Source organism: Cucurbita maxima, unplaced genomic scaffold (genome assembly GCF_002738345.1).
Source record: "Cucurbita maxima cultivar Rimu unplaced genomic scaffold, Cmax_1.0 Cma_Scf00007, whole genome shotgun sequence".
Classification (NCBI taxonomy): Eukaryota; Viridiplantae; Streptophyta; class Magnoliopsida; order Cucurbitales; family Cucurbitaceae; genus Cucurbita; species Cucurbita maxima.
This window is the reverse complement of record NW_019272023.1, coordinates 5636060-5658669: the sequence shown is the minus strand read 5'-3', so window position 1 is coordinate 5658669 and position 22610 is coordinate 5636060. Positions and strand designations below refer to the sequence as shown.

Here is a 22610-nt window from a genome sequence, read left to right as displayed (position 1 = left end):
TCTGATTCACCTTTGTCCGTTCTTCCCAAATCCATTGCTCATTTCCAGAAAAATGAACATCTCGGCTCCCGAATCTTATTTGAATTGCGAGAAGCAGGGGCTTTGTATAAGAACACTGAAATACTAACTGAAATGGGAAGTTTGGGCTAACAGAAAGCTATAGGAATGATTGAAGTCAGGCTCTAACCTTCAGCCTTAAGGCGTCTAAGACAGCTAGCTCGGTCTGTCTTTCTTACTTAGTAATGCTCTATCAGACTTCGTAATGCTTTAGCCTTCTAACACTGCTTGCAACTACCAGATCTGATTCAGCAGGGGGAATAGCCGGGAATAGCCACGACTAATGTGTGGTTGAAAAACTCTATAAGCTTTTGATATAATGTTATACCCCACAAAGATGCTAGCTTTTGCCTTTTTGTCAAGCTTATCACGCTTGACCTGTGGAATGTAAGTGAAGAAAAGACACCCAACTACTCTAAGGAACTTTAAAGAAGGTTTGTAACCATACCAAACTTCAAATGAAATGTGTCCAAACATTGGATTTGGCCCACGACTTTGTATGGTGATGACATTTTTTTCGGCATCCTAGCTCTGATACCAAACATTGGATTTGGCCCCGACTGAAATGTGTCCAAACAAATGAAAGAAGCAAAAAGGACAACTTGAGGGGAGATATCTTTTGAAACAAAGAAGCGTTAAGCACTTAGCTTCTAAAAAATATTTGTTGTTATGAAAGTAGTGTTGAGGATTATTGGGAGGGAGTCCCACATTGGTTAATTTAGTGGAAGATCATGGGTTTATAAGGGAGGAATACTATCTCCATTGGTATGAGGGCTTTTGGGGAAGCCCAAAGCAAAGTCATGAGAGCTTATGCCATAAACTTAGCCATGTCGAACAAAGAATTGTGGGCCTCGAAGGTGTAGTCGCTCCACAGAAAGGAGTCGAGCCTTAATTAAAGGGAGGCTATTCGAGAGCTTCATAAGCCTCAAAGGAGGCTTATAGTATGCTTTGTTCGAGGGGAGGATTGTTCAACTCTTTCTGCAAAAACAGGTACCTTATGTTTTCAAGTTATGTATGCATGAGTGACGTCACTAAATATGTTAAGAAAATTAGGGTTTCTGCAAAAACAGGTACCTTATGTTTTCAAGTTATGTATGCATGAGTGACGTCACTAAATATGTTAAGAAAATTAGGGTCGGTACACAAACCATCTCATTTAAAATTTTGGAAGAGAAATAAATTGTGGAGTTTTTTTTTTAATTATATATAATATTATCTAATATATCATCCGAATAAAAAAAAAATTACTCACATTCTTTTTTTATTATTATATTATATTATTAAATTTTGAAAATTTGGTTCTTATAATAAATTTTGAAAATTTGAAATTTGAATTTAACCGTTACTTACATTACTTTTTATTATTTTTATATTATCACATTTATAATAACTTTTGAATTTTTCCATTGATCTTTACTCATCTTGATTTTTATTATTTTTATATTATATTATTATATTTATAAAAAAATAATAAAAGTAAATTATGAAAATTTTACTCTCATTATTATTATTACTTCTATTATTATTTACTTTTAATCTCCATCTTCCATTTCTCCTTTAATATAATTTAATGGTCCATATTAATATTAACTTTTTTATCACTTTCTTCTCTATTTAAACTCATCTACTCCCTATATTTTTATAACGTTAACTTCAATAATTCTTCAATTCTCAATTTTCTAATGACTTTGTTGTTGCTCTCTAGTTGTAAGTGGTCAACTTTAAATCTACTCTTTTAGAGAGTTGTGGTGTGTTCTTACAAAACTTCAATACTTATAACATTTTGATTCTGAGCCGTGGAAAGGACTGAGTTTGCCAGTTTGCTCTTGAACTCGTAAAAAGAGTGGTGTAGCGGTTGGGCTCTAATTCGAAGAAGAAGTGAAAAAAGTTCTTTATTCAAATTCTCAAGTGACACTTGAGGAGTGAAGTAGGTTGAGTTTGACCGAACCACTATAAAACTAGGGTGTTATATTTTTTTAATTCTTCCCTATTTAATTTTAAAATTATTATTATAATTTATTGCATGTTCTAAGTCTTTCATAATTGTTTAGAGTTAAACTATTTTGTTGTATTAATTATCATCTTCTACCTATTTTTAAAAAGATTAAGCACGATTAAATACTTTTATCTTAAAACTCTATTCACCCCCTCTAGGGTTGCCATATTGATCCAACACTAGTTTCAGTGGTCGCTTAACACGTAAATTAGTTTGAGTTGGGAACGACAATCTTACTTGTTCAGAGATTAGGCAACTTTCACATACCTAGTTCGAGTGTATAATTTTGGGTAGTCCCGTAGCAATCTTCTTCTCTTCCATCATTTTGAGCATCTAAAATTTCACGTGCCCAAATCTTACATGTCATTGTCAAGTTGGGTCTGCAAGTTTCATCAACAGAGAGATAGACTGGCTAGTCTCTAATAGTATCCTGTATAGGCGGTTATGCGATCGTTTTACCTTCATCAACAAGGTTCCATTTCTGTCGAACATCTTAAGGAGCGAGCCAGCTAACTTCATTCTGCTTCCATCTTCCGTCATCTGACTAAGATTGATAATGTTACTCTTCAAGTTTGGGATATAGTATACCTTTTTCAGTAAACATTCATTCTTGCACTGGAACAAGATGGATCCTTTACCTTGGATCGGTACAGCTGATCCATCACCAAACTTCATGTTTTCAAGGAGCTTATCATCAAACTCCTTGAACTTTGTTCGATCTCTGGTCATGTGGTTGCTTGCTCTATTCTCAAGGTACCACATGTTGGTCTCCACTCAGTCTTCTCCTTTTGTGAGAAGGTTCGCCATAATATTTTCTTCATCGAGCATGATAAGGTTGGGCATCTTCTCGGCCACATAAGTGCGAGCTCTTGATCTTGCATGAGTGTGAGGTTTGTCTCCTCATCTCGCTTCTTGTTGTAGCACTCTGTCGCATAATGACCATATTTTTCATAGGAGTAACACTTGATCATACTCTTGTCCTTACGAGGGTTGACATTTTCATGGGTTGGTGAAGTATTGTCACGACCTCCTTTGCCACCACGTCTGTGGCCATATCCACGTCCACGACCTCTTTTTTCTTTGTTATGGGTGCCACATTCGCTCGTACCTAAAGAAGAAGAGTCATTTGCATCTTTCTTTTTCGTCCCTATGAGCCACTCCTCATGTGTGAGTAAGAGGTATTTCTCTTCCTCTTTGCTTCATAGCCACAAAGTCTCTTCTCATGGACCTTAGGACGACCAACCACCTCCTCAACCGATATGTTATTGATGTCGCCGAACTGCTCGATGGAGGTAACAATCTGCATGAATCTTGGGAGAACAACTCGAAGGAACTTCTTGATAACGGAGATCTCCTCCACCACGTTGCCTAATGAATGGATGTCATTGATGATCGTCATCAACTTCATGGCAATGTCGTCTATTGACTCATCGTTTTTCATGCAGATAGCCTTGAACTCACTTTTCAAGATTTGCACCTTTGCTTCCTTAAAATGTTCCACACCCACATGCATTGTTTGCAGCGTCTCCCACATTGCTTGGTAGATGGTGGCAAGAGCCATCCTGTCCTTACGCTCCTCAACATCACCATGCTCGACGGCGTCCCACATGCCTTATGCTTGTAAGTTCACACGCATCTTTATCAACCATTGTGTAGTTAATCTTCGTGAGTAACAGGTACTAGAGCGTTACACTCCTCTCTTTTCCACTCTTTATCGTTGTCACTTCTCCTCTGGTGACTTTGTAAGGTGACGACATTTGTTTCGTCATGTTGAGAGCTCTGATACCAAATGTTGGAAATGACCCACGATCGAAATATGTCGAAATAAATAAATAAATCGGAAGAACAACTTGAGGGATTGCTTTTGAATAGAGGAACCTTAAGCACGTAAGAACCAGGTGGTGACTTACTTGGTTGATGCGTTCCCTTTCGCTAGGGTTTCCATGCCCGTAAGGTGTCCAAAAATACTGATTTGCTCCAATTATGTCCTATATCGCATAAAAATATGATTAGAATCGAAATCGAGATGAAGATCAGGCAAACATAAGTCAGACGGACGAAAATAGAAACTCACGCACTCTCACGCGCCGCCACACGTCCTCTCGCGCCCAGACGAAGTCTAGTCGCGGGTGCCACACGAGGGTCAGATTCTATAGTCGTGGTTCGCTAGGCAAGTCCGGGTCACTCAATTTGGGTCGTGGGTCGACTGGAGCTGCCACGTGTCGACGGTCGTATGGAGCCATGTTGCTCCATGCATCGAGTGACACGTGTCACTTTTCTGCCAACGGGCTCCTCTTGTCGCCTGTTGACACGGGACTCACCGAAAAATTTTCTTTCTCCTCCGTTCTTGAAAATTGGCTCCGGGAAATTTTTTTTTCTCCTCCTTGACAGTTGGCTTGGATCTTTGCCTTTGGACCAGAATTCTGGCTAGTTTTTTTTTCATGAATCTTATGTAGAATTCCCTCTAGATGAACATATCAAAATTTCAAACTTTGATTCACAATAGAGAGTTCTAGATTTGAGAAAAACGATCAAGATCTTACCTTGCAGATTTTCTCGATCTCTTGACGGAAAATGGGACTCCAAACGCCAACATCTTCTTCTTCCTTCCAAGAAGAAGTCCTTGTCATTAGATCGTGGCTGGCGGTGACTTCTAGCGATGGTTCGATGAGTTTTCGGATGGTTCTTTCTTCCTTCTCTCTAGGTTTTCTCTCAACTCTCTCTTTTTGACTTTTCCTCTTTTGTCACACAATTGCTAGGGTTCCATTTTGACCTCTGGTGGCTAGAGGGTCAAAATGACCTATTTGCCCCCTCTGGTGACTTCAACTTTTTTTTTTTTTCTTTTTTCTTTTTCTTTTCTTTTCCCTCGGTGGTACATGTCGCAAAGCAAGAAATCGTCTTGCAACATTGTAACACTTCAGAGGATTACTTGGCATCTGCAACTTTGAATCATGGCATAGGGTTGAAATATGTTTCAAAGTTCTAACCAGTTTTTAGAAAGCTGTTAGTAGTTTATGGTCAATAGTTTAGCAGGATTTCGGTTATTTTTTATGATTTTTAGTTACCGTATAAGCCTATTTATTTTGGAACTTTGTAACTCTTTTGGCAAGGTGTGAGTAAACAATACAATAAAGCATTTGCAACTTTGATCCTATTCTGTCTTTTGCCATCTCTTTCAATATTCTTTTCCCAACACGGTGCACCTTGCAACTGGTCAAACAGGTCATCTATCCTTAGGAGGGGATATTTGTTCTTGATTATGACCTCATTTAACTCTTAGTAATCTATACATAGTCGCAATGTCTGTCTTTTTTCTTAACAAACAACACAGGAAACCCCAAGGTGAAGCACTAGGTCGTATAATCCCCTTGTCTAGAAGTTTTTGTAATTGTACATTTAAGTCCTTAAGCTTAGTGGGTGCCATTCTATAAGGCACTTTGGAGATTTGGTGTTGTCCCTTGTTCAAGTCAATACCCAAGTCTACTTCTCGGCAGAGGGTAACCTCGACAACTCTTCTAGAAAAACATCCACAAATTTCCTAACGACTGAAACAGAAGACACCATCGACTAGACTCACCGACTTTTGGCACACTAGCTAGAATTGCCCAAACGCCCTGATACAACAATTTCCTAGCCTTCAACATTGTTAAGACTCTAGGGACACCACTACATATGTTCCCATTGAATTCAAAGCTCATCTTCGATGGGGGCCCGAAGATCTCCTTTCTGCCTTTACAATCAATGGGGCACGGTTCTCACCTAACTAGTTCATCCCTAAGATTACATCAAAGTCTTGCATGCATAGGACAATTAAGGACGCTTCAAGGTTTCACCCTGTAACTATCACTCTACCATCCTTAACTCGATGGGTGGCGGTCAAGTACTTGTCTACCGGTGTGGACATAGAAAGGATTCACTCTAAGGGTTCAATCTCTAAGTTTGCAAACTCAACAAACCCCTCATATATAAAGGAATGGGTAGCACCAAAATCAAATAATGTGAAGGCTAGGTGACCAAAGATAGGTAGTGTACCTGTCACCATTGTGTTGGGCTCTTCTATTCTCTTGGTCGTGGTGGCATGGGTCACAACTTGGCCTTACTATTGGGCCCCTCGACCTCTCTGGTTCTCCTCCACTAGTCGATTTGCCTCCTGATTCTTCTTATGAGGACAATCTGCTATGTAGTGACCTGACTTGCCACAACTAAAACAACCACCAGTCCCTGCTAGACATTCACCCTCATGATAGTTTTTACACTTAGGGCATTCAGTTCAATTATGCTCTGGAGCCCTACCACGACGCTTAAATCGCTCCTAGGGTTGTTTGTTAGATATGAAAACATATACTAGGCCTTCTTCGATGACTAAAGGAAAACTGAATGGTCACTACTAAGCCGATCTATATTGCCATATGTCGTGGCATGTCCATCAGAGTTGCTATTCTCAATGCTTCAACATAGTCAGAGGACCTTTGTGCAATAAAAAGTCCCTGGATCTCTATCTCCAAACCTGCAGTGAAGCAATCGGTCCTCATCTTCTCATTACTGACATACTCAAGGCAGAACCTTGCTAGCCTGTTAAACTCGAGATCATACTCCTCGACTGATTTGTTCTCTTATTTGAGTTCCAAAAAGGTTGTTTGACTTTTGATTTGGGCGACCACTAAGTAATACTTACGAAGATAGGCTTCTTAAACTAGTACTAGGTAATATATCCTCCCCAGGTACACTCCTCTTTTGGGTGCCTTTCCACCAAAAGTGAGCTTCGCCCTTCATCATATATGTTCCAAAATGAATTTGATACTCTTGTGGATAGTTCATATACAAAAAAGGTCATTTCTACAACATCCAAAAAGGTCTTCGCTGCTATAGGATCAACTTTGTCGTCGTTAAAGGAAGACAGTTTATACCTTTGAAAATCCCTCAAATAACGGGACTTCACTGGCATGCCCCTAATATCTCTAAACCTCTACACTGAAGTCTGACTAACTGATGTCTTTTGACTGAGTGTGAGAGAAAATCGGTTGACGGAAGAGAAATAGTTGAAGAAAATTTGTTGGAAGAAAAAAAATAGCGCAGGAAAATAACAGAAATAGGAAGAGAATGAAAGCTTGGGATTTGACTTTGCTGAAAAATATGGTACAAATATTTCTCATTTAATTAGACTATTTACCTTCAAGCTACTTCTTCGGTTCTGGCGGAGAGGCTGACCAGTTGCTCTATCTCCAACTTCAGGATGTAAAGGCGGTTTCTGTGTGCTGAACTCGCGTGAGCAAGCCGTCGTCGATCATCGCAGATCTTGAGTAGCCTGCGCTTGATAGAAATGTAGTAGTCGACCTCATCGAATTGACCCAGGCTCACAAGATTAGCCAGCCTTGAGCCTCGGTATGAAGTAGACGCCGGTTAGCTTGGATGTTTGCCAGTTTTTACACTTAAAGCATTCAGTTTAGTTTTGCTCTGGAGCCCTACCACGATGCTTAAATTGCTCCCCAGGCTGTTTGTCAGATCTGGAAAAATTTCTACTAGACCTTCTTCAATGACTAAAGGAAGTCTGAATGGTCACTAAGTCGACCTATACTACCATATGTCGTGGCATGTCCATCAAAGTTGCTATTCTCAATGCTTCAACATAGTTAGACGATCTTTGTACAACAAAAAATCCCTTGATCTCTATTTGGAGACCTGCGGTGAAGCAATCGGTCTTCATCTTCTCATTACTGACATACTCAAGACAAAACCTTGCTAGCTAGTTAAACTCGAAGTCATACTCTTCGATTGATTTGTTCCCCTATTTGAGTTCCAAAAAGGTTGTTTGACTCTTGCTTCGGGCAACCATTGAGTAATACTTACGAAGATAGGCTTCCTTGAATTGATACCACGTAATCTACCCTCCCTAGGTACAATCCTCTTTTGGGTGCCTTTCCACCAAAAGTGAGCTTCGTCCTTCCGCATATATGTTACAAATTTATTTGATACTCTTGTGGACAGCTCATATACAAAAAGGTCATTTCTACAACCTCCAGAAAGGTCTTCTCTGCGATAGGATCAACTTTGTCATCATCAAAGGAAGACGGTTTATACCTTTGAAAATCCCTCAAATAACGAGACTTCACTATCATGCCCCTAAGGTCATACTCCTCGACTAATTTGTTCCCCTATTTGAGTTCCAAAAAGGTTGTTGACTCTTAATTCGGGCAACCACTGATTAATACTTACGAAGATAGGCTTCATTGAATTGGTACCAGATAAGATAGGCTTCATTGAATTGGTTCCTTTCCACGAAAGGTGAGCTTCGCCCTTTCAGCATATATGTTCCAAAATTAATTTGATACTTTTGTGAGCAGTTTATATACAAAAAAGTCGTTTCTACAACCTCCAGAAAGGTTTTCGCTACTATAGGATCAACTTTGTCGTCGTCAAAGGAAGACGATTTATACCTTTGAAAATCCCTCTAATAACAGGGCTTCACTATCATGCCCCTAATATCTCTAGACCCCTACACTAAAGTCTGGCTGACTGATGTCTTTTGACAATTTGATACCTAAATACTCGGTTTGATAACCTGCTACTAATTCTTCTTCCACTTTTGGTAAATCAAAAGGTAACCTCTTGCATTTTGCTAATGAAGAAATTAGAAAAATAACAAACCCTATAGGTTGACACCACAAATTCCACCTCCAAAAATCATATTTTGATTAGGCCTCAACTATATCAACTATACTCGAACTGTTAGAGAATCATAGTCCGTAATAACATCATTGTTCTGAAAATCAGTTGATGGAGGAGAAATAATTGAAGAAAAATTGTTGGAAGAAAAAACGAATCAAAGAAATTTGTTGGAAGAAAAAAAAAACAAAGAAAATTTGTTGAAAGAAAAAAAAACACAGAAAATTTATTAGAAAAAAAAAAAAAAAACAAAGAAAAGCTCACAAGATTGGTGGTACCATACCCTTCGTTTTCAGCTATACTATGGCGTCGCAAAATTTTTCAGAATTAAACTTGGAGAATGCAACATCTTTCTGGATGTAACCAACAAAAAGCAAAGAAAATTTATTGAAAGAAAAAAAAACAAACAAAAATATTGAAGAAAAGAAAAACAAACAAAATTTGTTGGAGAAAAAAAATAAAAAAAAATTGTTGAAAGAAGAAAAAAAACAAAGAAAGGCTCACAAGATCGGTGGTATCATACCTTTCGATCTCAGCGACACTACGGCATCCCAAAATTTTGCAGAATCAAGCTCGGAGAATGCAACGTCTTTCTAGTATGGACCCAACGAAAGCAAAGAAAATTTGTTGAAAGAAAAAAAATATTGGAAATTTTGTTGGAAAAAAATAAAGAATATTTGTTGGAGAAAAAAAAAAAATAAAGAAAACTTGTGAGAATAAAGAAAAAAAACACAAAGAAAATTTGTTAGAAGAAAAAAAAAACAATAAAAATTGTTGAAAAAAAAACAAAGAAAGGCTCACAAAATCGGTGGTTCCATACCCTTCGATTTTAGCGACACTACGTTGTCCCAAAATTTCTCAGAATCAAGCTCCGAGAACGCAAGGTCTTTCTAGAAGAATATTTGTTGAAAGAAAAAAAAACAAAGAAAATTTGTTGGAGAAAAAAAAAAAAAAAAAAGAAAGGCTCACAAGATTGGTGGTGCCATACCCTTCGATCTCGGTAACAGTACGGCGTCCCAAAAGTTTCCAGAGTCAAGATCAGAAAACACAACATCTTTCTAGGATGGACCCAACGATGTGTGCATTTTCGCGCTTTGGTGCAGCATTTCTTCTTTCCTTAAACTTGGGACTTGTGTGTTGTTAGGAGGACGTTTTAACTAATTAAGCTAATCAATTTGGCTTTGATAAAATTGGCTTCTACACATGATATATCACCAATAGATTAACCTGCCTCTAATATCACTTGATGTTTTTTGACCGAAGAGAAAATCAAATCGGTTGACAGAAAAGAGAAATAGCCCGAAAAATATTTGTTGGAAGAAAAAAAAAAAGGAAAATAACCAAAATCAAAACAGAACTTTGACTTGGGTGAAAAAACACCTTAGAAATGTTTATAATTAATTAGACTACTTAAAATAAATTAAATTTTAAAAATTGCATAAGTGGCCAACAAATCTTGCCCATCCACAAATGGCCAACAAAGAAACCACATGCTTTTATTTGACTGGGTCATCTATGTCTGGTTTTCGATTGAGGTTCCCATCAGAGATTGTAACACCTTCAGTGTAAATGTTGTCGTCGACTAGGTAGGCACCTTTTCAAGAATCGACACTAACACTTGTGGGGCCTCCCTAGGTGCTTAATCATGTGGAACCATCTCCAAAACAGCTGGGGCATGATCCTTCTCCCTCTTATGTTTAATACCTCATGACTACTAGAGAAAAATGGGCTTACTTATCCCTCTTATGTTTATAAACTTGTGACAAGTCGTTGATGTCCAAGAGAAAGATCTAGATTTGATAAATATCATATTGAAATTGGTCAAAGAGATTTACCCTTACCAAAATTTTCATCTTAAAATTAAAAAAAAATAAAATATATATATATATATATATATATATATATATGTTAGAGGATAGTCCCTCAAGAAAGAGTGGCTAAAGAAGCTATAAAAACCACCTTTGTTGTGAAAATGATGGTATCAAGAGGTATTGGAGTCTTAGAGGAATCTTTGGTTTGTGAGTTACAAATTATTAATGAAAGAGGTTCTCAATTGGCTAGTAATTGTTTGATAGGCAGATAAGTGATAGCTACCTATTGGTTTCAATAGCAACCTTTAAGCGTTGTGAATTGGAAATAAGAATGTGTTGTGACGGAGGTCATGAAAAAATGAAAAAAATCTTAGAGATGATGGAGGCAACACAATAGTTTGAGTAATAATAGAGTTTGAAAAAGATTTATGTATGTGGTTTTTGTTAAAAGCACACTTTGTCATGCTAAAATTGAACCATCAATTAATTTTTTAAATTTTAGAGACTCTGTAATAAAAATGAACTACTTCGAGCTTAGCTCAATAAATAAGATATGAATTGTTATTCTAAAGTTTGATAGTTTTATTTTTATCGGAGTAATTCAATAAGAAAAATAAAAATTAAAAAATGAGTTACGATTAACAGAAAGACGAAAAGCTATCCCCTAAGCCTAAAAATTAAAAGAGAAGAAAAAAAATGATAAAATAAAAAGGTAGTAGTAGGTGTATGAGATGGGAGAATTCTTGGTGTAAGGCCTTGTTTTTTGCCTTATAAATACAAACCAAAATGCATAGTCATTTGTTGTGTTCCATTCTACACTCGATTTGGCTCTTCATCAATCCCTTCTCTCACCCACTCTTAACGTCCTCAATTATACCATTCCCACCAATCCCAAAATGACCCTCCCCGCCGTCGTAGCTGCCGGCCAAACTGTTTGTGTCACGGGCGCCGGTGGCTTCATTGCCTCTTGGCTCGTGAAGCTTCTTCTCCAAAAGGGTTACACTGTTAGAGGCACAGTAAGAAACCCAGGTTGGTTATTTTAGTTAAGGTTTTTATGAAATCTAATTCTCCAAGTTTTGATGATTACTTGTGTTTTATGAAGATGATCCGAAGAATGCTCATTTGAAAGAGTTGGATGGAGCTGAGGAAAAGCTGAGGTTGTATGGTGCTGATCTTCTTGATTTTGAGAGCCTTAAAGCCGCCATTATCGGTTGTGATGGTGTCTTCCACACGGCGTCTCCGGTGACCGATGACCCAGTGAGTCGAATTTTTATGGCTTTGTCTTTGTCTTTGTTCGTCAAAACCCCAATATCACCTCTTATGGCTTTGTCTATCGTGGAATTTTTTATGAGACAAGTCCATAGCGAATATTGGCAGTCACTTATGAGACCTTGTGCTAATTCTTAAACTCACAATTAATCATTTTTAAGCATATAAATAAATGATCAAACATATGAAAGTTAATTTGATGGTAATTTATGTTGAGGATATACCGACTAATTAAGAGGTTGATCATGAGTTTATAAGTAAAGAATACATCTTTATTGGTACTCGGCATTTTAGAGAAACATTCTCCAAAAACAAAGTCATGAAAACTTATGCTCAAATGGAACGATGTAAAGGTTCGCGATTCCTAATATGGTATCAGAGTCATACCCTTAACTTAGTTATATCAATAAAATCTTCAAATGTCAAACAAAGAAGTTGTGAGTCTCGAGGGCTCCGTAGACCTAAAGAGAGGTTCTATGGTGTGTCAATAGAATCTTCAAATATCAAACAAATAAGTTGAGTCACGAGGACTCTATAAGCCTAAAGAGAGGTTTTATGGTGTACTTTGTTACAGGAAAGAATTGTTAAAAATAGTTAGAAGAGGAGTTTCATTCGCTCATTCAAAAGTTGATCGTGAGTTTATAAATAAAGAATATATCTTCATTAGATAATATCATATACTATTATGGAGATTCGTGATTTACTATCACTAATTCAACCTTTGTTTTACCATCGAAGTTTTTAAATTTAGTAATAGTATAACGAATTTCATGAATTGATAGGAAAAAGTGGAGGAGACAATAATTGGGACAAAGAATGTTATAATGGCAGCAGCGGAGGCTAAGGTCCGGCGAATAGTGTTCACATCATCCATTGGAACTGTATACATGAACCCTAATAGAAGCCCCGACATGATAGTTGATGAGTCTTGTTGGAGTGACCTTGACTTTTGTAAAAATACAAAGGTTACCCTTTCATATTAGTTTTTTTCTTTACTTTTTATTTATTTATTAATTTATTAATTTTAAAAATTAAGCTTATTTAAAAGGTGATGTTTGCACATCATCTTTGGAATTAATAATAACAAACCCAAGAGTTTTGTGGAAACATTGGACAGAACTGGTATTGTTATGCAAAGACAGTTGCAGAGCAAACAGCATGGGCAATGGCGGCGGAGAAAGGGGTGGATCTAGTAGTGTTGAATCCCGCGTTGGTACTTGGACCATTATTACAAGCAACAATAAATGCAAGTGTAGCTCATATAATGAAGTACTTGACTGGTGCTGTCAAGACATATGTGAATGCCTTTCAAGGTATTGTTCCTGTTTAATTTACATGTTTTCTTGTAATATCTTCTTGTTTTTCTCACACATGTTTCATATTTAGGTTATGTTCATGTTAAGGATGTTGCCAAAGCTCATGTCTTGTTGTATGAGACTCCTGCTTTTGGTCGATACATTTGTGTTGAAACTATGCTTCATCGACAAGAGTTGGTTGAAATTTTGGCTAAGTTCTTCCCCGAGTATCCTATTCCTACCAAGTAAGTTTAGATCTCTCTTTCTCGTTCTCCTTTTCATTGGATTAAAATATCAAAAGAATAAAAAAAACGTCCATAAATTTTGTCATTTCTTTCAAGAATACTCGTATTCTTACCAAAGTTACAATACGAAAGGATAATAAAATAACTTGAAATTAAAATATTTGGAAGAAATTTGAAGTTTCAGGTTGTAGTTGACCAATAAAAATTAGGTTAGGCAAAAGGGTGAAGAATTCTTTTGGGTGTTTGGTAAAGAAATAATTAATGAAAATCGGAAGCATGACTTGTTGGTGCAACTCAACTACCACCCAAAAATTGAGCACTAAATTTCAAATGACTTGTTGGTGCAACTCAACTAACACCCAAAAATTGAGCACTAAATTTCAATTTTTAGGTTTGATGAATAATAGAAATTGTGTTTGATATGATATGGTATGGTAGGTGCTCGGACCAGGTGAACCCTAGAAAGAAGCCTTACAAATATAGCGTCAAAAAGCTGGAGGAGTTGGGCGTGGAGTTCATACCTGTGAAGCAATGCATCTACGAAACTGTGAAGAGCCTTCAAGAGAAGGGTCATCTTCCACTACCAACCCATTCTTAACATTACAATTACGAATCCACCGTAACTTTAATATAAACCCAAATTTAACAGATAATTTATCCAAGAGGAACCCCATTTCTTATGTTATGTATGTGGACGCATTAATACTATGCTAATGTATTTAATTAGTAGGTACATCTTGGGTTTCCCATCTGATATGTAATATAAATCAAGATATCCCAATCATACCATATGAACTTAAAAGAAAGTTAGGAAGAATGTTATGTAAGTTACCCTGAAAAAAAATCAAGTTATATTAGATGAAGTCAAGTTTCATTAAAGTTAAAGATAAGTCTGCAATTAATACCAGATTAAGAAGAATCAAGATTCTTTTATGAAACAATGCTTCTAGATACATCAAGTGAGGCTTCATTTATTCTTAAATGATTACCGCTTTTTTTTATAAATGATAATCTAAATTTATGGTGTTTTATTAACGTATTTTAAGTGTTAAGACTTCTTATTTACTTATTAGTGACATTTACATAGTGGCTAATTATGATTATAAAATATAAAGATTGCCATTCTTGAAATGTCCTCTCGAAAGTCAAAGTGTTAAGACTTCTCATTTACTTATTAGTGACTTTCGAAAATTCCATGGTATTTTTGAAAACCCACACTAACATGAAAGATTAAAATTTTTGGAAGAGTAGCAATATCCACCTAAAATTAACCAATCTCGTGATGGTACATAAGCCACAAACTCTAAAAGAGAGACTACCTAACGTTGCAAAGATGTTAACATGAGCCCACAATTCAATTATAAAACAAGCTTCACTAGAATTTTATCAAATCAACTTATGCCAATCAGTTCAATTATAAAATAAGCTTCACTAGAATTTTATCAAATCAACTTAATCCAATCTTTGTACAAAAAAAAACCAAAATGTTTGCGCCTATACATTCTAGCATATTGTTTGTCTATGCAGTCTAGCATAATGATACAAAGAATAAACAATTAAAATTAAAAAAAATGACAGTGTGTACAAAAAATCAAATTGTTCTACTCTTCCCCTTATACTTACTCAGGGAAAACTTCTGCAATGTCCCATACTTGAACTTTTTCCACATAGACTCTTAAAAAAGAGAACGATGAAGCACTGAGGTTGGACACCTTACAAATACAAAATGAACGAGAACCTTGTACACCATACAAACGGGTTGGAAAAAAAATAACAAAAAAATAACATTAAAAAAAAGACCCAAGAAAAGTTCCTAGAGGCTTATGATCCCTGGAAAATGATTATCAGGTGTTTATCTAAGCAGATGTAAGTGAAGAACTATTTTTTAGTAGAAGTACCCAAGGACAATTAATCTTGCTAGGCTCTACTAGAAATATGTTGTCACTACTTCTCGAAAAGAATCCTAAATTCAAAATAGAAAGGAAATAAGGAGAAGATGACGAATTAAGGTGGAAATCATTATAATATTATACACAAATGAAAAGCTAAAAAGGAATCTGCCCTACCCATGGTATGCTAACAAGTTCTCCGAACCATTCCTAAAAGAAAAGAATCACCACGAACATCAACGTTAAATCATAGACATATCAAAATACAAAAAATAAGCATTATTACACTACACGAAAACTATCAATCCATTCACATCAAAGAACAGAAAGAAAAAGACTCGACATGAAAATCATCACTACATTGAATAAAAGAGATGAAAAAGTTAAAACCCAACCGAAGAATTAATAAATTCGGATTGAACAGAGGCAACAACTGAACGGAAATGAGAAATCATGCAAAGAGAAAGAGCGAAAATCCAGCAGTATAACGAGAAACATTGAGGGAATAATACAAACTGAAGGGGATTCCAACCGAGAAGTGGCAAAAATTTCCGTGGATGAGACGGTGGTTAACGTGGAAGTAAGTCGAGCAGCCCCTAGACATCAGAATAGTTAAAAACAGATTTGAAGTGGAGAAATAAAGAAGGGAAAATGTAAGGTGAGGAGGGTTATTTTATAAAATGGTACGGTGGAAAGCTAATTATATAATAAGAATTTCATAATCTTCTATAAATTAAAACGATATTATCTCCCATCATGCTTGAAAATAACTTTATTATTTATAAAGTGGAAACGATATCATATGCAAGAAGACATAAACAAAGCAATTGTTAGTTGTATAATATCTCACACAACTACGTCTTTGAGTAAAATAATAACATAAATGAATTTATTTTTCAAAAGCTCTCCAAATATAACACAATTGATCCCCAAGTGGTTTATCAATCAGCTAAAAGTTATGAAAAAAAATCTCTATCAAATCTTAACATGATCTTATGAGGCAGATTAAATCAAACTAAAATAGTAATGTAATGAAAGTATTGAGATCAATTTATATTAAAGAAGAAGGAAAAGAAAAATGACATAATAATAGTATAAAATGTGAGGGGAAAAGAAATAAATAAGACTTTCTATGTAACTATTAACCTAAATTCGAGGACTTATATGTTCAAAAACAAGTTTAAAACAACTTAAAGAATTAATAAATAAGACAATTAAAACTAAAAAAAAAAGTAAAATACTAGTACACTATATACATGTGGGTGTTTTACCTTTACCTGAAATAGGAGTAACACGAGTATTTTAAAATACTCAGTAACTGACTCCACTATTGGGGTCAGAGAAGGTAAATACATGCAACTCATGATCTAGGGACCTATCGTTAAAATCATCATAAGAGTGGCCTCTAGTCCAAACAAATTTGGATATATAGTACTTTCCCACACACAACCTACATTTGCGAGCGTGGATCTCCAAGGAGGTTAACACCCCTAAACCCATCATAGTCGAGCTAATTGTCCGTAGCGACGCCAGAGATCAGCAGACCCCTAAGTGTCATGAATGTACGCATCCATGCTCATCATCATAAATAGGAAAGTAATCCAATGTATATACACACAAAATGCATGAGGTTTCTATGGTTTTTCCTCTTTAAAACATCTTACAATTCTAAGCGTCGCGCAGGAGAGGGTTTCGCTCACCTTTTTCCTGTAACTTTCTATATCACAAGTACTCTAGGGGTAGACGAGCAGAACGTGAAGGTGTGAAGGTGTGTAGGGCAGGCGTGGATGGCTAATGTGAAGAGTGACAAGAGCATGGAGCTTGCTTTGTTGAGATCGCGAGAATCGTGTTATGATTTTTTTGTAATTTATTTCTAGCCGTTACAAAAGAAAGAAATGGAAAAAATGAAAGAAGAGGGGGAGTAGAGTGCTATACACGAGCATCTCCCTCGTTTAACGCCACTTAATTATTATCCGTAACAACAAAAGGACACTTGTTTTCACAGTTTCCAAAATTTTGGCCCATATTTGGGAATACTTTAAAAACAAGAAACAGTTTTATGACGGTTTATAGAAACACGAGCAACCACAAACTTCATCGTTCCATACTCAAAATATATTCTCAACAACGCTAAAAAACACATCTTTTTTTATTATAAGCCATGAAAACATCATTGTTGAAGTTTGGAGGGAAGTGGAAGATGCCCCTTTTGTTGCAAGCTCCTCACAGTTTCATATATGCATTGTTTGATTGGTATGAACTCCACTCCCAATGACTTCAGCTTCTCAACACTGTATTTATAAGGCTTCTTCCTGGGATTCACCTCATCAGAGCACCTATAATCATTTCATTAAACAAAACGCATTATTCTCAATAATCAAAAAAACATCCAATTAACAAATAATACATTGAATTGAAATTAAATTTACTTGGTTGGGAGGGGATACTCTGGAAAATACTCTGCAAGAATATCAACCAATTCTCCACGGTGAAGCATACTCTCAACACATATATATCTGCCGGAAGCTGAAGGAGCTTCATAAACCAAGACATGGGCTTTCGCCACATCCCTAACATCAACATATCCTTGAACTGCGTTTACATATGTCTTGGCTGACCCTGTCAAATACTTCATTATATGAACCACACTCGTATTCACAGCCTCTTGCAATAGAGGCCCCAATACCAACATTGGGTTCACCACTACTAAATCCACTCCTTTTTCTTCTGCCACTGCCCATGCTGCCTGCTCTGCTACTGTCTTGGCATAGCAATACCAATTCTGTACATAATTTCCACACTTTAATTCATGTATTTTTCTTAGTTAATTAAAGGGTTTTATGTTACCTTGGTGTTCTTGCAAAAGTCAAGGTCACTCCAACAAGACTCATCCACCACCGTGTCGGGGCTTCGGTTAGGATTCATGTAGACGGCGCCGATGGATGATGTGAACACCACTCGTCGAACTTTTGCTTTTGCGGCGGCGGTCATGACATTCTTACTCCCAATTATGGCTTCTTCCATCTTTTCCTGTAAATTGATGTGAGTTATCATTATTGTTCTGGTTCCTAAGAAAGAAAAAAACTAATTTTTGAAGTGAAGTTCTTACGGGATCATCGGTCATTGGAGAGGCAGTGTGGAAAACACCATCACAGCCCATAATAGCTGCTTTGAGGCTTTCAAAATCGAGAAGATCAGCTCTAAACAGAGACAGACGCTCATTAGCTCCATCCAAGTGCTTCAAATGAGCATTCTTTTGATCATTTGGGTTTCGAACAGTTCCTCGAACGGTGTAGCCCTTTTCCAAAAGAAGCTTTACAAGCCAAGAAGCAATGAAGCCTCCAGCGCCGGTGACACACACAATTTGGCCGGAAACTGCAGAGGTATCAATCGACATGATGGTGGATTATGGCAAAGGATTGGTTTTGTTTTGGGTTTGAAATGAAACAGAGTTTGAGTTATATAAATTAAAGATATAAGAAGAGGGAAGTTGAAGGTGACTGAAGTGGAATGAGGTGAGTGGGCTTTTGGGGATTATTTTATGGGAAAGACAGAGCAACCTGCCATTGCCACTAACCACTACCATAAAAAGAGTTGCTTATTTCAAGGTTAATTAAGAAACTTAATTATTTCTGGTTCTTATTGAATATTTAGGTCAGTGGGTCCACTCGGATTAATTTGCTTCAACACCATTGATGCATGTCCACCATCTAGCTCGCCTTTCCACAAAACACGAAAGTGAAGTCTTTTTATGTAACGAATTTAATTTTCTACTAGCTTAAGGTGGAGAAACCTTCCTTTAAAGAAATTTCATAAAAGGCGGTCATGAACTATAGGACCTACCTATCATTTAAAATCATAGTCTCTTAAGTGGTCTCGGACAAATTGGATGTATAGTACTTTTTTATACACGAACCATACGTGCGAGCGTGGGCTTATTAGGCGAGCTCACAGATCCCCTAAGCTTGTTCGTTGGGCTAGCTCCTCTGGGTTGTAGCTAGACGCCCGGAGGTACAACGACCATCGTGCATCATGCTGAGTATGATGTTAATCTCATCATCATAGTGTGCGTGTCTGTACTCATTATAAAGGAGAAATATCTTTATGTATGTGAACATACAATTATACCTAAGGTCTCTATACTTTTTCATCTTAAATAACAATCACATTTATTCCTTGCATATTACCGAGGTAATATGCATGCATGTATAACCTTTCATAAATCATATAATTCATAACATCATTTAGGGGTTATGTATCATAAAACTCCCTATTTTCATCCATATTGTAACATGTCATGCATTTGATTACCAATGATATTCATGTCATGGTACAACATGACATCTCATAACATGACATGTCATCCTAACATAACATATAATCCTAATATATCATATCGTCATAACATATCATATCATTATAACATATCACATCATAAAACATATCACATCATCGTAACATATTATATCATTATAACATATCACGTCATCGTAACGTATCATATCATCATAACATATCATATCATCAAATACATGACAAGTGTAAGAGTCACTAGACACGTGTCATCATACATAAGATAACTCTTTTGACCATGCCGATAGTAGGGCCACTTAATTGATTAGCTTAAGTTGGTGTCACTCATTTATCCTTAAAGTTTAATTCCATCATTTGAAATCCAAGTCAGCCTTTGTGGACCCATGACATCAGTTTCAAGTTCGAACTTCTACAAAACTATTTCTCTAATTTACGGTGGTTCATGTGTTAGACTCCATGCGAACATTAGAGCTTTACATAGTAGTCTTGGAATGTTTATATATTTGTACACATACATTTATATATGTATATTATATTTATTAAAGATCTCAAATGTCTACCGACATGCCATTTATTAAATACTATGATTTCATAATATATTTCAGAATTATTTATACAAATAAAATTATATGTTTATTATAATATTATTTTCATACAAACTATTTAAAATCGTTCAAACAATCGTTAAAACAATTTCTATTTCTTTTTCTTTCTCTTTGTATTTCTTTGTTTATTTTTAATACGGTTCACAAGTAATATTTTCTGAAACAAGTAGATTGCAGGTTTGTTTTGGAACCTATGATTCAAATCTTTAAGGCAGTTGAGGCTAAGTTTCTTCTCCAATGTGCTTCCTTTCTTCAAGTTTCAACTCTCTCTTTTGGCCACATTTTGATCACTTCTCTATTATTTTTAATAATAGATTCATGACGAGTTCCCCATCTCTAAGCCCTGTCTCTACTCAAAACAATTCACCTAACTTGTCAATAAATCTTAAGTGCATCGTCAGTTGTATTGTTATTCGGCCTATTTTTGTTGTATTTAACATATCAATAGATATCACAAAATGTTCTTACAATCTAAGAGTATCAACCAAAATGAAAATTAATATAAACTTAATAAGGATAGTTACGTTAAGCTATTTTTCCTTTCAAGAGACTTTGAATATGAGCTTGTTAAATAATTAATATGTTAATTAATTACCCTTAATTGAATTTGTCTTCAATCATTTGTACTCATTTCAAAGTTATTTTTTAAGCAAATTAATTCGAGTGGTCTCGCTTATAAATAATTAAGTTTTTTAATTAACACAGAAATGAGAAACTTTTTAAAGGTGGTGGTGAGTGGTAGTGGCAATGGCAATTGGCTTTATCTTACGTATAAAAACAGACCCAAAGGCCACTCATTTCATTGCACTTCAATCTTCTTCACCTCTCCTCTTCTAATCTCTTTATATGTGTAGCCCAAGATCTCTTTTCATTATTTCAGTAACACCAGTCTTGTGATGGGTTTAATTTTTCGATTATTTTTAAAGTCAAAATTCTAAAATTTGTAGAGTCCTTTAGCAGCCGAATTTTAAGATGAAGTAGAAGAGACAACGCTTAGAAAAATTTCAAGAACGGAAGAAAAAATATTTTAAAAAATAGTAAACAATTGGAGATAATGATCAAAGTCAACTCCCAGAGTAAATTGGTCTCCCAAAATTTGAGACTTGAATTCAAAAGCAAGACTAATGGACTATGAAATGAAAGCATATAAAAAGAGATAAACAAGAAAAAAAATATGGATTTTTTTTTTTTTTTTTTATCAATTGAGAAGAATTCCAATAAGAATTTCATAGAAGATGCTTATGGGTTACAAAATGTATGACATATCTATGCATGAATATGTACAGACTCCTAGATACCCGGGTGATAAGATAAGGAATCACTACAAGGGGAGTAAGATTCGGATTACCTTATTGATCGAATATCTCAAGGCAAGAACATTGTTTGAGATTCGAATCACTCCACAAGCAAGATTGATCATGTCGAGCTTGAATGATTCTACATGCAACCTAAACTACATAGAATTGCAAAGAAACTTAGTCATTGGCTAAAGAAGAGCACAAATGCTTCTTTTACTATATTTTCCAAGTCTGCTTACAAATACAACATAAATAGCTTTATATAGCTTCAAAAATGAAACTACTAAAGGCATTCCAGTTACATTCATACTTAATGGCCATAATTAACCATTATGTCATTGTAACCTAAAGTAAATAAAAACTCTTAAAATACATTAATGAAATACAATAACTCTAAATTGTAATCCACCCAAAATTTATCATATGAAACTTCTTTCTTCTTCAATGTGGCATGAATTGAAATATCTTTTGATAATTTCAACAATATTTTCTTCACATCTTCATTGAAGCATATTATATGATTGATGTCCCTTGATTCATATCACCGGGACACTCCTTTGTGGCTTTAAGACTCACGCACGCGCTCCCGCCTCGATCAATGACATCACTCACCTGAAAAAGTAGAGTAAAAAGGGATGAGTATAAGAATACTCATTAAGCAACCTACTTGTAGACTCTTTTCGCATCCTTATCTTAGTAGGTATCTACGACCTTGTCTCGGGGTTCTAGGGAGTGCGGACTAAGTTGCAACTCTCTTTTCTACAACTCAGGTGGCTTGCCCATCTTATGTGGTTGATGAACATCATCCGTGGTGGTTATCTGACAGCCTTCCCACGGGATCATACTACCACTAAAATCAGGGGGTTGTGATCCCCTGTGAGTCGGTCAGCTACTAGGTCGTTCTACGTACTCCCACACACCCTTGCTCAGGGACGGGTTTCTACGGCTCAGGGGTCCTACCCCTTAGTTATCAGCACTAGGTTGGGGCACAAATCACATTATCATATCCGGCTCTACTTGGCTCAACGATCTCGGTATCGGAGTATTGTCTCAAAGGTACGGTATCAGAGTAGAGAGGGAAGTGGAGATTCTAGTGGCATTATCCACACTGCTCAAGTCCGGTGGGCTACCTCGGTTGTCTACAGTTACTATGGTAGGTCTTTCTAGA

At 36.2% G+C, this 22610-nt stretch overlaps 2 protein-coding genes across 2 annotated transcripts; one reads left to right on the top strand and one right to left on the bottom strand.

Annotated features, from left to right (window-relative positions):
* Positions 1-11357: 11357 nt before the first annotated feature.
* Positions 11358-14032, top strand: LOC111481544 (cinnamoyl-CoA reductase 2-like). Its single transcript, XM_023127019.1, has 6 exons — positions 11358-11556; positions 11630-11784; positions 12579-12761; positions 12914-13109; positions 13183-13336; positions 13775-14032. Exons 1-6 carry the CDS (start codon positions 11424-11426, stop codon positions 13932-13934), a joined length of 981 nt encoding a protein of 326 aa, XP_022982787.1. The 5' UTR covers positions 11358-11423; the 3' UTR covers positions 13935-14032.
* Positions 14033-17262: 3230 nt separating this feature from the next.
* On the bottom strand, positions 17263-18744 carry LOC111481542 (cinnamoyl-CoA reductase 2-like). The gene is made up of 4 exons (XM_023127017.1): positions 18335-18744; positions 18073-18255; positions 17655-18007; positions 17263-17561 (listed from the first exon to the last, which is right to left on the bottom strand). The coding sequence occupies exons 1-4, from the start codon at positions 18620-18622 to the stop codon at positions 17396-17398; spliced, it is 990 nt and encodes a 329-aa protein (XP_022982785.1). The 5' UTR covers positions 18623-18744; the 3' UTR covers positions 17263-17395.
* Positions 18745-22610: the final 3866 nt, after the last annotated feature.

Coding starts and splice junctions, on each gene's coding strand:
- LOC111481544 (XM_023127019.1), top strand. CDS start 11,424: ATGACCCTCCCCGCCGTCGTAGCTGCCGGCCAAACTGTTTGTGTCACG. Junction 11,785..12,578: donor CTCCGGTGACCGATGACCCA/GTGAGTCGAATT, acceptor ATGAATTGATAG/GAAAAAGTGGAGGAGACAAT. Junction 13,110..13,182: donor ATATGTGAATGCCTTTCAAG/GTATTGTTCCTG, acceptor TTTCATATTTAG/GTTATGTTCATGTTAAGGAT.
- LOC111481542 (XM_023127017.1), bottom strand. CDS start 18,622: ATGTCGATTGATACCTCTGCAGTTTCCGGCCAAATTGTGTGTGTCACC. Junction 18,008..18,072: donor ACTTTTGCAAGAACACCAAG/GTAACATAAAAC, acceptor AATTATGTACAG/AATTGGTATTGCTATGCCAA. Junction 17,562..17,654: donor GAGTATCCCCTCCCAACCAA/GTAAATTTAATT, acceptor AAATGATTATAG/GTGCTCTGATGAGGTGAATC.